This window comes from Ciconia boyciana, chromosome 19 (genome assembly GCF_034638445.1).
Source record: "Ciconia boyciana chromosome 19, ASM3463844v1, whole genome shotgun sequence".
Lineage (NCBI taxonomy): Eukaryota > Metazoa > Chordata > Aves > Ciconiiformes > Ciconiidae > Ciconia > Ciconia boyciana.
The window spans coordinates 6,523,601-6,542,075 of NC_132952.1; the positions used below are offsets into that span (position 1 = coordinate 6,523,601).

General features: G+C 45.5%; 2 protein-coding genes across 2 annotated transcripts; both read left to right on the plus strand.

The window, feature by feature from the left end:
• Positions 1-39: 39 nt before the first annotated feature.
• CPTP (ceramide-1-phosphate transfer protein) lies at positions 40-1,731 on the plus strand. Its single transcript, XM_072883606.1, has 2 exons — positions 40-189; positions 392-1,731. The coding sequence occupies exons 1-2, from the start codon at positions 68-70 to the stop codon at positions 912-914; spliced, it is 645 nt and encodes a 214-aa protein (XP_072739707.1). The 5' UTR covers positions 40-67; the 3' UTR covers positions 915-1,731.
• A 2,864-nt stretch (positions 1,732-4,595) lies between these two features.
• On the plus strand, positions 4,596-11,243 carry TAS1R3 (taste 1 receptor member 3). The gene is made up of 6 exons (XM_072883815.1): positions 4,596-5,096; positions 6,222-6,522; positions 7,251-8,030; positions 8,441-8,644; positions 8,962-9,082; positions 9,690-11,243. Exons 1-6 carry the CDS (start codon positions 4,918-4,920, stop codon positions 10,613-10,615), a joined length of 2,511 nt encoding a protein of 836 aa, XP_072739916.1. The 5' UTR covers positions 4,596-4,917; the 3' UTR covers positions 10,616-11,243.
• Positions 11,244-18,475: the final 7,232 nt, after the last annotated feature.

Genomic DNA, 18,475 nt, shown 5'->3' on the forward strand with positions numbered 1-18,475 from the left:
CCGCGGCCCCTGCGGATTGGCCGCGCTGCGGGTGACGGGCGGCGGCGGCGCGGGGCGGGGCGAGGCGATGGCGGGCGCGCAGGGCGCGTTCAGCCTGCGGGAGGTCCTCGCCGCCTTCCAGACGTGCGTGACGGAGCGGCGGGAGGTGCTGCTCGGCCCCTACCTGTGCGGCTGGCGGGGGCTCATCCGGTGAGTGCCCTCGGCGGCCGCCCCGGGGCCCGGGCCCGGCTGCCGCCCGCTAACGGAGCGGCGGGAGGTGCTGCTCGGCCCCTACCTGTGCGGCTGGCGGGGGCTCATCCGGTGAGTGCCCTCGGCGGCCGCCCCGGGGCCGGGGCCCGGGCCCGGGCCCGGCTGCCGCCCGCTAACGCGAGCGTGTCTTCCCCGCGCGCAGGTTCCTCCACAGCCTGGGCGCCATCTTCACCTTCATCTCCAAGGACGCGGTGGCCAAGGTACAGATCATGGAGAACTACTGCCGCGGTGAGCAGCGGGAGAAGTACGTGTCGCTGCAGTCCATGGTGGAGTACGAGCTGGCCAGCGGGCTGGTGGATGTCCAGAAGCGGTCGGGACGCCCCGACTCCGGCTGCCGCACCGTCCTCCGCCTCCACAGAGCCCTGCGCTGGCTGCAGCTCTTCCTGGAGGGGCTGAGAACCGGCCGGGAGGACTCCCGCACGTCCGTCATCTGCACGGACTCCTACAACGCTTCTCTGGCTGCCTACCACCCCTGGGTCGTTCGCAAGGCTGCCACGGTGGCCTTCTGCACCCTGCCGCCCCGCAACGCCTTCCTCGAAATCATGAACGTGGGCACGCCCGAGGAAGCTGTCACTATGCTGGGTGAGGCCTTGCCCTATATCTGCGATGTCTACAGCATCACCCAGGAGCTCTTTGCCCAGCATAAGCTGCTTGACCTTCCTTGACGGGAGGGATGTTAAAGAGCCACGCCACATTCCGACAGAGGTCGGATGAACCAGGTGAAAACCGCGCGTTTTCACAGATGCACAAGCGTCCAGTTCTCTGTCTGTGGTCACTCTCCCTTTCCTTACCCAGTACGGAGCTGGCAAGTTGGCAAAGCTATTCAGGATGCCTCACTGTATAAGAGAAAAAAATGCACTAATTTTTTTTTTATATGTATGTATATCCGTATGTGCGTGTAGAGCCTCGGCTCTACAGTAAGGAAAAAACACTATTGGCGTCCTTAAGGGATTTCTTGTCTCCTCCTGGATTCACCTTCAACTCTCCAGCTAGGCTGGGAGTGGGGTGCTTTGGTTTCTTTTTTAAGCCAAACTCTGCAACTTCAGCAGCTTCTGTATGTTTACACCAATAGTTAGGACCTCCTGTGACAGCACAACTTTCAGATGTGGTGTCTGAACACATTTACACTACATGTGAGCACACTTTGCCACTTTTGTTTACAAGCTGTTCCCTGGAGTAGATCTGGGGGGGGTTCCCCTCTTTTATGCTTTAACCTTGAAAATATAATCCTGAGTAATGGGTGTCTGAAAGGAAGCTCTTTGCCTTGTGGTCACAGACTCATTTGATTACTGCTGCTAATTCAGTGTCCCCTAGAATTAAAGAAGGAAATGGTGGTGTATGTCATTGTACGAGACCGTTCTTCCTGTGTGCATGGATCCATTAAGCAGGACCTTCCTTCTGTGTAGCTTCCCCTGCCCGTTAATCTATGCTTTATGCAAAGTTTTTAGTACGTACTGTACAATACTATATATCCAGCTAAGACTGCAGGCTGTACCTTATCTGTTTTCCAGCCATGCTTCTAAATTGTGTTCTCATGATTATTTTTTTTAATGAATGTGTCAAATGCCTACAAAAATTACTTCTCTGACTGTCTGGGGGGAAATCCAAACTTTTACTGTAAGTCACTACCTTGTGAGTCTTCTATTGCAAATCACTGTATATAATAGCTGGGGTGTGTGTGTGTGTGTGTATACACACATATATATACACACATATATACACACACACCCTGAAGTATGTAAAATGGAGTTTACTTAGCTTTTTGAAAGCTGAAAAAGCACTACATTGTTAGTTCAGGATGACATGAATATTCGGGGGAGGAGGGGAATCCTACAGGCTGTGAGATGTTTTAATTGTACCTCGGATAGGAGGCATTTTGGCCTGATGTAACACTGCACAATTCAGGAAATCACTATTACCTCATGGGGATTAGTCTAACTGGACATTAAATTATGTGAACAACATGCTTCTGAAGAGTATCCTTTATAGGAATGCTTTCTGGGTTTGTGGTGTTGGAAGGAACGTGACTTATTGCATTACCTATTCATATCTTGTCCTTCACTAGCAGAGTGTTTCATTTACCTAGCAATGTGAAACCAGCTGTCAGGAGTAACCCAGATGAAGTTAGATGCTGTGTACTGAACTCCTGTTCTGATCACTGACGTCTATCAACAATATCTTGTGCCTGAAGATAGGAAAGGGAAGTTCCTTGAACACCCTAAATGGAGGTTTAGTTGCTATGCTGTGGAAACACAAATATTCCCTTTCTGCTAAGACCACCTTAAAATGATTACATAGTTCCACAGGATAAATCCGTATATTAAAATGGAGCAGTTCCATGTTACAAACTACAGAATACATCTTGCTGGAGCTCCCTTGCTGTCCAATATAGATATAGCCGGTATTTTACCTGTGTAGTGTATTAAATGCCTTAAACTATGTCAAGTAATGTTGTGTGTCAAGGGAAAAAATGTTTTAGATCTCTTGGGAGTTTAATGCAGAAAGGGTAGTATGACCACATGGGAAAATTACGTTTTCTCCCTTGTCACATTCATTCTCAACTATTCCTCTTAACGCGATAAACATTAATGTTGCAAATGAACTTGATTTTTGCCATTAAAGAATCAAAATTTCTCAGTAGGGAAAAAAACACTCTGTTGTAAGTTTATAACCAATCATTTTGTGCAAAGTATGCTTCAAGTAAAATATAGCTTTCCATCACTCCGCATGCTCTCATTTAAAAAAGGTATTGCCTAATGATAATTTTATTTTCCTGGTGTCCTACTCTGTCTCCAAATGTTGCAAACCTTTTTAACAGCCCCAGTTAGTTACCACTGAGTAAAACTAAGGTCCTGTACTTGGCTTTGGGCAAGTTCAGAGTCTGGCAGCTTTCACTAATGGGGACAAATTCAGAAGAATAAAACCTTCACCTACAGTGACTGATGTACTTGAAAGCTGCAACGACACACAGATTCACTAGAGGGAGTCTGAATATTTTGCACAAAAGTCCATCGCATAAACTAGCTCCTGTGCCACAGTAAGCACACTCCATTTCACGTGAAAGTAATGGATGGGAGTAAATAATCGCCTATGTGTGACTTCTACATCATGCAAACAGCCTTTTTTTTTTTTTATTTCCCCCTCTGTGCAGTTGAATTTGTATTTAGAACTTTCTAAAAGAAGTTATATAGTTAAAGCTAACACTTAAATATTCCTTTAAGAGGAAGGTATCCTTAAAAGGATGTCAGTATAAACATATCTATATAAGGTAGCTATAGAAATCTACAACTGTTGCTTGCCTGAAGTCCTCACACACTGGGCTTTCCACGGCGTACCTGCTTCTCTTCATACATGGAAAAACGTTCTAGCCATGTGGCAAGAGTGGTCTATCACTTGGGCAGTATAAGCAGTTTTTAGGATACGGTATAAATATATAATAAGCCAATAAAATGCACTAAATTAGACTTTCCAGTTCAGAGCTATCCTGTTTTCTAAAATGCAAACCTGACAGAAAAAATGCAAACCATGACACAACCTAAATTACGACACTGTGGAACTTGTACCTAAACCAAAGTTTTTAAACTGAAGTTAACTTCATAGCTCAGCGTGAGAAAAATTCAGATCAGCCAATAACAACTTCCTAAAAATAGCAATATAGCCGAGTAATAGCTCACCAACCTTGCAATCTAGGCATGGCCTGCTCCAGGCAAGTTCTTGCGATGCACTGAGGAAGATCTGGTTATCTCCATGATGAGGTGACCTTGAATTTTAAAAAAATAATAATAAAAATTACTGCTGTGTATGTCTCTTACCACTACCCTTTAGTTCAGGCAACTCAACATACTATTAAGTTCATTTAAAAATAAATTATGTGACACTCCTTCAGCGCAGGCCACTTTTAAGTAGGGAGCGCGCAAGTGAATGCTTGGATCGGAGTCGGCCAGGGAGAACATCAGGGAACGGCAGGAAGCAATGCTGGTGAGCAAGTAAGTTTTTTCGTACTCAGTCTCCGTACAGGTCATGGTCATGTTACGGTAACGGGCACCATTCACCACAAGGCACACTTCAGCCTCTTGGATTCGGCTCCTGTCAAAGCACATTCTCCTTGGCGATGCATTTAGATGAGCAACCTGCACCGACAAAGATCTGCTCCCAGCATTGGACAACGCACAAATCCAGTTGTTTGCGCAAACTGTAAACAGGGACAGTTCCTACAACACATTCGTTAAAGATGTTGTTTCTTGTTTCGTTGGGGCAGTGGGGGGGGAGTTAATGCAAAAGACATGTGTCCAAATTAGGGTGGGGCACCCGAGTTTACCACCTATCCTACAGGAAATCCAATTTCCAGAGCCATGACAATGAATTCAGTACGTCACTCTGCATGAGTAAAGGCTACTCGCTGAGGAAAGGAAACCGGGATTAGGCCAGTGGTTTGCAACCAAGTACACTCATAGGGTATTGCTGCGTATTTGACTATTGCCCACTAAGCATAGAGTTACACATTTAATGAATTTTGCTAAACAAATTCTTCCCTGTTATTTTCACCTCTCTGAATTCTATTTAAAGAGACCTCCCAGGAACTGTTGAGACTGGATCCCCTGCCCCTGTTCCCTCTCACAGATTCACTTGGAGATTTCTTTGAAGCATTTTCCCCAAAATAGACAAATAATGGTCCCTGACCTGCTGCTGTGCTTGAGCTTTGGTTACGCAGCAGCCCTCAAACCCACGTGCCTATCAGCTCAGTTTAGAAGGCCTGGTGATTATATCATAGGAGGCTTGTTCCCTTTTGGAATGGACACCGTAAACCTGACGGCACGATCAGAGCCCACGTTAGTTGTGTGTGACAGGTAAGAGGAATGTTAGCTTCGTTAGTGCATGTTAAGTTTGGTCACTTGGCTGGGGAGAGGAAGGAAAAGGAAGGAGTCCTTCTGATAGCAACTCACAGTCTCACAGCCGAACTTTAAAGGTGAGATGGAAACAAAGATTAGCTCGAAGGTGCTGGAGCGCTGGTGTATGGTGCCATCAATTTCTGATCCGGAAATGGAGAATGTTTTTGTGTTTTCTTGTTGCTGCTACGCAGTCAACTTCAGATGCAACCAACCCCACTTTGATGAAAGCTTTTAGTGGCACTGATTTCTGTAGTGTTTTGAAGCTAACGCTTACACAAAGGTGTAAATGTTGCTTTTGCTTCCAGATGGAATGAGAAGCATGCACTGCACTCCGCAGGCCTTGACACATGTTGAGATGATGCTATTGCCTTTTATGAGGTAAAAGGACAGTCAGTACCATGTACAAGACAAAGCGGGAAACAAAATCACCTGGCTTGCAGGCTTGCTGGTGTGTGAAGAGTTAACTGAGTATTTCCTACTCAGTTACACCGAGGTGGTTCATACCATCACGTTACAAGCTACTTACAGCTCTCTGTGGGGAGAATAACAAGACGTGCTAGTGTCCTACCTGTTTCTTTAGCAGCAACGAAGCACAGAAAAGCATGGTCCAAAATCTTTCCATCTTCGCAGGCCATGAGGCAGGGAATATGCCCAGTGCACCGAGCTACACAGTGGAGGAAAATCCCAGGAAGGATATCTCACCTGAACCAGCACGCACAGCACTGGGAACCACTGGCTTCATGGCTGAAGTACACAGAGCTAAGAGCAGGAGGTCATCTGAGTCTTGACCCTCACAGCTAAACACACTGGTCTCTCTATACCTCTGTTTCTTCTCCTTTGAGGCACAGAGGATATATTTGCTGACAGCCAAGATTAATTAGATTTGAAAGGTGCGCAGAGCCCCTCTACTCACAGTACAAAATTTACAAAGTTTATGGGTACAGGGATGCTCTGCTGACAGTGCCATGTATATCTGGCTTGGCAACAGACAGGATGCTAAAATGTCAAAGAATGTGGAATAAGCTGATCACCACTGTAACAGTGCTGACAGACCATGTAATTCCCTGTCTCCTCTGATTGCAGGTTATTTGTAGGTGGGCTAATATGGGCTCTCGGGATGAAGTTTGCTATCGATCAGATCAACAATTCCACTTCACTTCTCCCAGGAGTAAAGCTGGGCTATGACATGTACGACACCTGCTTTGAGCCACTGGCGGCCTTACAGCCCAGCTTGCTATTTCTGACCCAAAATGGCACAACGGGCATTGGAGTACTGTGCAACTACTCCGACTACCAGCCTCGTGTGACTGCTGTGATTGGACCACATAAGTCAGATCTCTGCCTGGTAACAGCCAAACTATTCAGCTTCTTCTTGATCCCACAGGTAAAGAAACTCTCTGGAGAAGCAAGAATTCTCCTTTTTGGTGGGGGGAAGGATTTGGATCAACAACGCTGTCTATGCTCTAGGTCTGTGAACCAGGACTGTTAAAGTGCAGATTCCAGTCTTTCCTCTGCCACAGATTTCCCGAGTGATCTTGGGCAGGTCATTAAACTTCCCTCCTGGAACACACTCCAGTGTCTAACTTCCCGGAGAGAAGAGGGATAACTCAGGCCGCTCTGTGATCCATGTAAAATGGGAATAACAGAGCTCCCAGCATAAACCGGGAGGATCCCATGAAAACACATCTGTGACTGTAAGTACTCAGTTACCACAACAGAGAGCTATAATGGTCAGGTAAATAGCCCTGAGCTACGGTATTACTGCATCCTGGGTGTGTCACCCTTTGTAGAAAGTAGCTAATTATCGCTGTCATTAATGATAAGGGCTGGTGCTGTGATGATGGATACAAAGGGCAGTGGAAGGAGACAGCCATGTGGGACAGCGCTACCAGAGGCAAATGACACAGGCCAGTTTATGGTTCTCTTGGTAAATGCAGCCATGACGGACCCATCCCTTCAGATGAGTTCTTCCTTCCCGCTATCCTGACCCAGCATTTTTGAAAATCTAGTGCACTGAGACTAAGCAAAGAAGGTGGAGAGTGATCTGGACCATGAACCCTTCTCTCAACTTTACTCTCTGCCTCACTTTCTCTCTTATCCTCTAATTTGCAGGTCAGCTATGGAGCCAGCAGTGAGAAGCTCAGCAACACGGAGTTGTACCCATCCTTCTACCGTACTGTTCCCAGTGATAAGAACCTGGTGGAAGCTGTGGTCCTGCTACTGAACAAGTTTGGATGGAACTGGATTGCCACCATTGGCAGCGATGATGAATATGGCCGAGGAGCCCAGGGGCTCTTCTTAAGCATAGCTGCAAATAACAACATCTGCATTGCATTTGAGGGGCTAATTCCTACAGACCTTGCAGACCCCAAAGCCAAAAACCAACTGGAAGATACTATTAAGTTAATTAACAAGACCAAAGTCAACATCATTGTCCTTTTTGCCTTTAGTCAGCCAGCCCAGGCCCTGCTGGAACACAGCATCAGGATGGGACTGAGCGAGAAAGTCTGGATTGGCACCGAAGCCTGGATGTTGTCCGACATAGCTGCCTCCATCCCAAATATTCAGAGCATTGGGACAGTCTTAGGCTTTATTATGAAAGCAGGCATGGTCCCTGGCTTCCAGAAATATGTTGCTGACCTCTTTAGCTCTGTTCAGCAGAATAAATTTTGCCAGGAGTCTAGAGAATTCAACCACCTCATGAACTCTGACACGCTGGACACCCATTGCAAGCAGTGTGACCACGTCTCGCTGCATGACATCTCGTCCATGCTAAGCCACTCACAAATACAACCAGTGTACGTCGCAGTCTACAGTGTGGCTTACGCACTGCACAGAGCGCTGGGGTGCACCCACCAAGCGTGTCCCAAAGCATCCGTCAGATCTTGGCAGGTGAGTAAAGGTCGGGGGACAAACAGCAATTTTTCATCCAATCTATACATCAGAGCTGCACACAGCCAGACAGGGAGCGGAGGTAACATGGCACTGCGCTCCTGCCCTGGTAGCGATACAACCCTGGCAATTCCCTCAGCCAGTCAACCCCTACACCAGCGCACTGCACCTTCTCTGCTGCTGGCTAGGGCTGCGTTCTCCTCTCTAGGGCTATGTTCTGGCTCCCACTAATTGGGCTTGGCACAACAGATAGAGCAGTTGGTAATAGAGCCAGAAGGCCGATAGCTGCAATCTTAGCCCACGTAAGGGACAACTGATTTCAGCCAGAAATTAGCTTACTGCATTATCATCCTCCAAGCAAGAACACCAACTGTACCAATACTTACTGTCAATTTTCATTTTCTCCTCAGCTGCTGGACTTCATGAATACCCTCCCATTCAAGGTGAATGGCCAAAGTTTCAGGTTTGATCAATCCCATGGCACAAACACTGGCTACAAGCTTATATTCTGGTCCTGGAAAAATGGCACCCTTACTTATCTGCCTGTTGGCGACTATGAAGAGTCCTTGTACGTCAATAAGTCCCAGATTCAGTTTCACACTGCAGATGAAAAGGTAAAAATGGTGGGCAAAAGCATAAACAATCACAAAATGAAGTAAACTTTTTTGCTGCTTCATGAGGACTGTTTATAAGTAGCTCTTAGTCTGCATGCTACTCCTACAAGATTTGCATGGGACCCAGTTCTCACTCATCTGCAAATGTGTAATCCACCTCCATTGTGCAAAACTAGAAAAAGGTATTCCCAGCACTGTTTAAGACTCAGACACAGGTCGGACCCCAGCACAGCACAGCCAATTTCTTCTAATTTGTTTGATGATACAGTGCTTCTCCTGAAAGTGTTTGGTTGACATTCATTCTTCCTTTTGTCCAGGAGCCTACATCAGAGTGCTTCAGACATTGTAAACCAGGACAATTCAGACAAATAAAAGGATTCCACCTCTGCTGCTACGACTGCACAGATTGTCCAGAAAACACCTTCTGGAGCGCTAAAGGTGAGGTCTGAGAAATTCAAGAGCTTTAACTGTCTGTATTATGTCTATCTACTGGTTGAGGGCACACAGGTTCACAGAGCTGGCAACGACCAGTTGTGAGCTCTTCCTCCATGAAGCACTGCCACGGCAGAATATTTTCATCCCTTTTGTTCTGCTGTGCATTGCTCAGTCTTGCTCTACAGATCTTCAGTGGGGGACCCTCCTCTGTTGATCCCAAAGAGAACGCATAAGGACAATGCATATGTTTTATCTCAAGAGGTAGGAGAGAGGGGTATGATGAAATTCTGGGGTCATAGGTAGAAGAGAGGCATATGACAAAATTCTGCGATCTTTTGGAAGCTGATGATCCTTCCCGGGGAAGGGAAACAGAGCCAAGGAATATGTGGATCCTTTTGGGGGGAGGGTGGAGAAGCAGAGGGAAAAAAAGAAGTTGAACTATCACAAGCTTTGGAGATCCAATACACTTAGGAAGAGGGGGAAGTAGGCAAGGCAGCACCCAAACCAGCTCCCTAATTCATGACTGTGATCCTTCCTCAAGGACTGCTTGCAGCGGGGTAGCAGCACTCCACTGCAAGGTGGTCATCACCTTCTCACTGCTACTTTGCAGACAGCTCCACCTGCACTCCCTGCGTAGAGCATCAGTGGTCCCCTGTCCGGAGCACACAATGTTATGACCGCAGCGAGAGATACCTCTTTTGGAATGAGCCGCTCACCATTGCCTTGCTAATGTTGATGTCCATCACCATATCCCTGACTTGTTTGACAGCAGTGCTCTTCTTTAAGAACCTTGAGACTCCCCTTGTGCAGGCTTCCGGAGGCAAACTGAACCTCTTTGCCTTGTTCACACTCATGCTGCTGTGTCTCAGCTGCTGTCTCTACATAGGGAAGCCCAGTAACAACCTTTGTATGATCCAGCAGATAGTCTATGCCCTGTGCCTCAATGGTTGTTTCTCTACCTTCTTCATCAAGTCCCTTGAGATCACCCTTGTGAGGGAGTTCCCTCGCTGTGCCCCCACCTTCTTGCACTGGGTGACCCCGAGGAGGGCCTGGCTCCTTGTTGCCTTGTGCCTCCTCACCGAGTGCTTGTTCTGTCTCTGCTATCTTCACTTGGGCCCTGACTATCTGGTTACTGATTACAAGTCACTGCCCACTGAAGTTCTGCTTGTGTGTAACACAGAGTCCTGGTTTGCCTTTGCCCTGATGCACGGCTACAATGGCTGCTTAGCCTTTGTCTGCTTACTGTGCACATTCATGGTAGAGACTTCTGGTAAGAAGTACAATATCGCCCGGGGGATCACATTTGCCGTCCTAATCTATTTCATCATCTGGATCTTCTTCATTGCTATTTTCGCCACGCTGAAGACAGTCCTCAGGCCCGTTACTCAGATTGGTACCATTTTGACAACCAGTCTGGGTATCCTGGGGACCTACTATATCCCTAAATGCTACATCATCTTGCTTAAGCCCCATCTGAACACAGTGGATTATTTCCAGAATTCCTTCAAAGAGAAGCCAGAGGAGGACTCTCAGTAAACAGAAAATAAGCCAGATCCATTTTCACCTGCTCCTCAGTAGAAGCTGGCTGTATTTTAATGAGATAATTCTGCTTATGATGACTCTGTAAGCTATGGTCCCACACACAATCACCACATAAAATACAGCCTTATCCAGCAGGCTGAAGACCAGGATCAGAATTTTTAAGCTGCAAAACCACAGGGCTCTACTCAATGAGCTCAGGCAAAATGTCCCCAGCAGCGTGGTATCCATCCTCTCTGTAGATAACCGCCCGTTTCATCACCCACAAGGAGCCAAAAGCAGGTTCAGTTAAGCAAGCAACCTACAGCACTGATATTTTATATGAATCTCTCAGGTCTGGCAGTCTGAGCTAGAAGCTTCACCTGGACCACTTCCCTGTAAAGACTGCTGGTAATTTCCACTTCTTACTAACTAGATAACCGCTCCAGACATATAGCCATGAATCCTTTCCCTGGCCTTATAAGAACTTTCAAATACATTAAACAGCACAGAAATAATAACTAGAAAAACAGAAGGGAATCATCTGAAAAGGTGTGAGATTATAGACCACAAACAGAAATCCTTGTGATTAACTAATGATACTGAGTTCCTATCTACACAAGATCCTCCTTAAAGACCTTTTCCTAGTGAGCAACATCAGAAAACAGCTCCTGTGCAGGTTTCTCCTCCTGTTAGATACAGGAAGGAGCTGAGGAGGGGGAGGTCATAGACAGGGAGAACCAAAGGTCCCATGCACTGCTCTGTAATTGCGGTCTGTACCTGCATCTAGGTGTGTTTGTGCAGTTGCTTTATTAAAAGTGAGTCAATGACATCCTACAGCTCTGGGTCTCTTTTTTTGACGGTTACGGTCAATGCAAACTTTTCACCATCTAGGTTGTGAAACTGTACGGTTCTAACGGCCACCAGGATCCTTAGGACAACCCTTCCCCATTGTCCCTGTAAATAAGATTCTGTGACGGAGCATACTGATCCTCTGGGCTGCCCTCTTGTCTGTTTAAAGAGAGGGGCTCCGACTTCTCGGTAGGGCACTGAGTAAGTTTTGCTCATTTTTGATTGAAGTTTAGAGGATACCTGGAAAGGTAGACACGAAGTTAAGAACATAGGCAGAGTACTCAAAGAAACTGATAGGCCATACACAAACTGAAGTACAGGGAAACAAATGTGTTCAGATCAAGAAGGGCTGACTATTTTGGCTCTTAAATGAAATAAAAGATTGAAAGGCTAAGCAAAGCTTCTGATGACAACCATTGCTCTTCTAGTTCATACCATCAGTACTCTGCTGCAGCATATTAACTGAGAACTGGTCCTTATATATCATTGAGCATTGAAACAAAACACAAGCAAGAACTTGTATTTCTCAAGAGGTTCCACAGTTTCATTCCAAGTCACAATAATTGTAGTTATTCAAGCCAGAATCTCAGTAAAACAGAATTTTTTTTCAGATAAATTATATTGTAAAAGTTTATATGATATAATGGAAATATTTATCATAATTTCACACTTCTTTTACAATATGAAATTCAGGTTTGATATCGTCATGAAACAGAAAGCTGAATTTTCCAAAGTCAATGTTTAAATTTCTGTTAAGTAATTTTTTCCTATGGAAAAAATTTCTGTTTGAATTTTCTTGACTACTTTGTCACAAAATCCATAGAAACCATTCTGATACGTAAAGGCAGCTGTATGCATGATATAAAGAGTATATTACCCATTCAAATTTCAATTCACTCATTTGTGTTTCATTAACATGTGTTTGCAAAGAACATGGAAATGAGGACAAGACACACGGAAATGAACAGTGTGCAAATCACACTATCCAAAGTCATAGGAAAAAGTTCCTCCCATCTCAAAAACCACGCAAATATCACCAGAGAGAAACCTTTCTTACCCGGTGAGACATTCCGCAAAGGGGACAAAATCAATCAAACACTTTGAGGAATAAGAAATACCTCCAACCTGTATTCATCCGTGTAACATGGCCCGTTTGCTGAACAGCAGGAGAATTCTCATATCCGGAAAGGCTAGTGGTTTGTCCCATGATGCATCCAATTTACAAGAACAGGTAATAGCGGTAGTTTCAGAAGGCATGACAAAGAAATACTCATACAAGAAAAACATAGACTAGCTCCCTCACAGAAGGTGCTTGCTAACTATAACCAGTTAATATCTAGTTTATATTACGAATATGAAGGCTAACACATGAGTTACTGAACAAATGATGATCCTCTAAAGTGCCGAGTGTGGAGGTTCAATGAAACGTATGGGTCTAACCCTCTGTAAATCCTGCAGGCTCTTTGCCACTAGGGAGTATTGTATATCAAGAATTTCACAAGCCTATTTTTGTATATGCAAAAATAATCTCTAATTGTCATCTACCTGCTTGTATCTGACAGACTCCCCCTCCTGCCTGTTAGCCACAGACACACCCTCCAGACAGGACCTTCTGCATAGCTGAATTACTAGAATCAAACCCGAACAAAGACAAAAGAAAACACCCCTTATTTCCATTACTGTTCTCTGTAGCTACCTTTACATTTCCTAGCAATGGAATTGGCCCTTCCACCCAACACTGGATGTCTCTCTTTTCTTCAAAGTGTCATGAATCAGGGCCTAAGGCTGCTTAAAGCCAGGGAAGAAATTCGCAGTTATAATCCATAGCAGGTACTTTCTGCAGTACAACTGTTGCTGATGGTGTCTGGCTAGGCTGTGTGCGACAACAAAGCACGCCCACAGTCCCTCTACAGCATCATGCATATATTGCTGGAGTACTTCCCCCAAAACCCCTCCGAGTTCCTGCCTCAAGTTCAGGCTCAGCTCATACCTCCACCCCCATGTACCGCCTTCACATGAAGGAGAGCGAACGGAATGGGCCATCAGCTGAACCGTGTGAACGTTTACGGGACTAGCAATTGCTGCCAGCCAGACTGCTGGTGGCCGACTGTCCTGGTTTAGCCCAGTCGGCAACTGAGCCCCACCCAGCCGCTCGCTCATCCTCTCTCCCGGTGGGATGGGGGAGAGAATTGGAAGAGCAAAAGTAAGAAAACTCATGGGCTGAGATAAGAACAGTTTAATAATTGAAATAAAATAAAATAAAAATAATAAATTGTAATGAAAAGGAAAACAACGAGAGAGTGAGAGAGGAACAAAACCCAAGAAAAAACAAACAAGTGATGCAACCGCTCACCACCAGCCGACCGACACCCAGCCCATCCCTGAGCAGCGATCGCTGCCCCCGGCCAACTCCCCCCAGTTTCTATGCTGAGCACGACACCCTATGGTATGGAATGTCCCTTTGGGCAGTTGGGGTCAGCTGTCCTGGCTGTGCCCCCTCCCAGCTTCTTGTGCCCCCGGCAGAGCAGGGGAAGCTGGAAAGTCCTTGACCAGTGTAAGCACTACTTAGCAACAACTAAAACATCAGTGTGTTACCACATTATTCTCATACTAAATCCAAAACGCAGCACCATGCCAGCTACTAGGAAGAAAATTAACTCTGTCCCAGCTGAAACCAGGACACCTACACACGACTACCAGCTGACAGTGGTAGCACCATTTAAGACAGCAGCTCACCCTCACACACTGTGTATTAGCAGCTACTTAGAAAAGTGCTACCTCTAGAATCACTAGGGCAAAAGGCTTGAACTCAACTCCTATTGCTGCCAACAGCAAAACCTCATTTAACTTAAATGTAGGCAACTATCTGACCACCTTTAAAGCAACCAGATATGCGAAGGACTGAGGAGCTTTGCAGGTGAAGACAAACTTCGTTGAATTGTGTAAGCTGCTACAGAAGCATTCCTAGGTCTGTCTTTACTCGCTACTCAGTGACATGGGCATTTGCGCTTGAGGCAGTTTGCTCTTCCAATTGGCCTGGACTTCATTTTTGTCATTCCTACTGATCAGATCAATGGCAGAAGGAATGGGTTGCACAGCTTTTAAACCCTCTTCCAAAGGGTTGCCTCTATTGAATACATGCTGTCTGGTTTTGAGCCCAAACAGCAGCCAGGTTAAGAGTTAACAGCAGGACTTCTGGTGAGCTACTAGAGTACACCAGTGAGAGTCTGGAGCTACATCTGCTACCTACTGGGTTCTTACCACAGGGCAGGGAGGAGAGGAAGCATCACAGATATAAGTGGGAGCTTCCTCCTCCTTCAGGCTGCAGAGGACAAGTAGGAAAGATCCATTCTTCCCCAGGGCTGTGGTATTCCCGTCCCCCTGGGCCCAGGTGCCTGCAGCCCACGCTGCACCTTGGACAGCTGCTGTGCTGATGGGTGCGGGAGCCGGTGGAGGCTCTCGAGCAGCCCCTCTTGGAGGCCAGGCTTAGTCTTAGCATGAGAATTTGTTTGCTTCCTACGATGGAAAGTGCAAGACATCTTTGGAGCTCTCTGCGAGGCACCCGTCTCTTTCGGAAGGATTTTCAGAAGGAAGATCCATTTCCCTGTCTGCAAAGTGCTTTGCTGTTCAGAACTGTTCCTGAAACGTCCTGCTATGTAATGAGCAAGTAGTGCTTTCAAGTTCTGTAGGCACATGAAATGTGAGCTCTTGGAAAGTACAGAACGTTAAAACCTCACAGTAAAAGCCCAGCAGAAGATAGTGGAAGACAGGGAATAAGTTACTCTGCTGGAAGGACAGAATGCTACCAGATCTGATGAAGTAAGCCGCTGATAAGAGCGTGGATAATGCAGAAGCAGGACGTGGCAGGTGTTGCAGAAGCCCGAGTGTGCCAGAAAATGAAACCTATGAGAGCAGAGGCTCAAAGCAGCAGGACTTGTGCGTTACTTCCCCTTCACTTGCTCCTCAGAAATACAAGAGTGCCAAAGCTACAGACAACTTAAGTACCTGGACACAGGACAAGTAACAGATGAAGGGCAAGTGGATCCGCCAGCATCACATAATCTGGAGCTTTTTAAGCCTACTGCTCCATGCACAGGGTACAACAGCTTTCTAAACATGGGGAAACTACAGAAAGCCTTACCCTCCTCCTGCTGGGAGAATATGTTTGTACTGAAACATTTTTTATAGGCCAGTAGGACTAGTTCAACTACATGTGTTATTCCTGTCTGTTCTTGCAGGTGTGGAAATTCCTCTGTCCTCCAGGTCCACCCTGCCAACTTCAAGGCATTGTAAAACCAACGCTGCAGTACACACAGCATGGCGAAGCTGACTCCGCAGCTCTAGAGGTCACCACAAATCTTGAAGTCTTCAAAAAAGCAGCTTAGAACTGCAGACCCCAAGCAATCTGAGGGGCAAGGCCTATTCCCTCCTCTGTCCCAGTGCACCTGCTGTATTTTATTTCTCCTCTTGCCATTTGAGACTCTTGGGTCCACATAATCAAAGGACTATAATCTGGGACAAAAGAGGCTAAGTTGCTGCTACTACCAGCATGTCTTCTGCCAGCTACTTTTAGAACACAGATGGTGGTGAGATAATACTGCTATGCTTCCCCATGAACACATTTATGGATCACAAAGCACTTGTCAGCCTCACAACACTGCTGTACATAAGCTGCTGTTGCTTTGCTTCACTCCTCCGGATTTTCTAGGTCTTTCAAAGTGTTTACTCTGACTTATTAGAGCTAACCTGATGCAGCTGCATACACAGGTGACACAAGCTGATGAACTGGGTCTGCTTTGCTCATCTTCATGACTGCAGGATCATTATCCCTGCCTAACAGAGTCCCAGCAGCACCACTTCCTTTTTGTCTTAAATATTTTCAGAGCTAATGAGGATGTCTGGCCCTTTTGGTCCTTATTATAATACTGTGTTCTACATTATAGTTTTTGTAATAAATGTGAATACACATTTATTACACCTCTGTACTTTTTATTACACACCTCTGTACTTCCAAAAGGCTGGAGAGAAATCAGCCAGCCCAGAGCAGACACCTATGGCAGAGACCAAGCAAGGAAAGGCAGTATTTTGGACTACACAGCCTCCCAGTAATAACCAACAATGTCCCAATGTCCACTTATATACCACAAAGGTTGCCATGTGTACTAGTGTAATATGAGGTGGCTAATTAGGTATAGTGCACTACCAACTATCAGCCAATAGTTATTATTAAATATTAGCCACTTAGTGCCTCTTCACGTCAGGAAAAGTGGCAGCTACCACTCTACTGTTACTTTTCCTAACAGTGCAGATGCAATACAGTAGAGGGATTTATCTTTTATCATGCTGTATCATGGAGGAATGATGACAGGATCTCTCCTTCAGTTCAAAAGCAAAGGATACAACTCGATCCAACACTTTTTAACTAATGCCATCATACTTACCCTTTCATAAACCTGGTAAAAGTACAATTGGACTCTACCACAGTTGTTAAAAAACTGATTTCGTGTTACTGAAATTAAGCAACTAGCCAAGAACAAGCACTTTCTCAAACTGAAAGCAGAAATATTTTAGTAAAAGCTGCTCACAGTAATTTTTTTTATCCTTTAAACAATCTTTATTCTACACTCCTTTTGCAAAAAATTGTGTCAGTGTAAAGTAGCAAACCATGAAAGGTGAAAATGGAAAAACTTCCGCATTATTTCACATTACTGCCAAACAGTAGCAAGTAAATATCAAGTCACATCACTAAGATCTTCTCTTTTCCCCACCCACTTTGACGAGCAACTATACTGCTCTTTTATTCCCCAGGGTAGACTTAAAGTTTTTCCATCTATCCACTACATAGTATTGGAAGTTAACTCATCAATTCAGCTCAATTAAAGAATTTTGCAAATTAATCCAAACGAGGGAATATTTTCATTCTTAAAGAAAGAGCTTTTTGGTGCACTGCAAAGCTAGCTGTCCTAAATTTCTGTGGCTACCTGCATGTAAAATTCTCCTGGCATACTTGAGGAAAAATGTGAAACATTTGACACAAAGTACTCCTCAGTGTGATTAAAGATAGCAAAAATCTGACCTGAAGACTGGAAGTCCTTGTTTCTGGAGACTGCAGCAAGTCTTCATGAGCATACTGTTGCAGCTGAGAATCTCAGCAGTACTCCTCACTTCAGTGCTGGGATTTCATAGCAGAGAAGCATTAAGTGACTTTTGATCATCGTTCCAGAAATAGAGAAGGAAAAAAAAATAATCAAATTTACCTCTATTGCTTCTCTTTCTGGCAGCAGAGCTAGAGCCATGATAGACTGATTTTTCTTATCCTTTAGGGGGAAAGGGGCGGGGGGAGGGCTGGGGAAGAGGGAGGAAGGGAAAAGTAGCTGATTACATTGTTCAACCAGGTCCAGTCACCTGCAGACAATTCATACTAGGTCAGCTGGAATCCATCAGGCCCTGCAGTAAAAGGCTCCAAAATTCTGATCATTTAATATTCAGCTAACTGGGAAAATGCTGGCTAGACCACTTTGCATCCTATGTAAACAAATACAGTTTGAAAGGGAGAATATGGGAAACTCTGCAAGACTTTCTCACAGGCTCTTATATAAGTCTGCTGCAGAATTGTGCCATTTATAATGGGTGCCTCCATAATAACTACTACTTTGTCTCTCCCTTTGCTGCTCAATCTCTACCAGCTAAGAAGAGGGAATCGGCCTCATCAAGCTGTGGTTGTTCTTTGTACGTGAACCACCCAGATCTTACAGGGAGGCTGGGTGTCCGGATGTTGCATGACAAATACACTGCGGTTTAAGGCTTACCAGTTAGTCTGCAAAGTGGTGTCCTAATGATCCTAGCTTGTCTCTGCTGGAGTTTGTGTGCAGAGTCCAGAAAAAGGGAATATACACATGAAACAGCTGAATACATTGATGGGTTCTACCAACAGATTCATCTCCTGGGTCTGCAGGGAGAAAAACTTGTTCCAGCTCATGTCTTTGTCACAGGACGTATCCTCCAGCTGTCTTTTACTTCCACAAA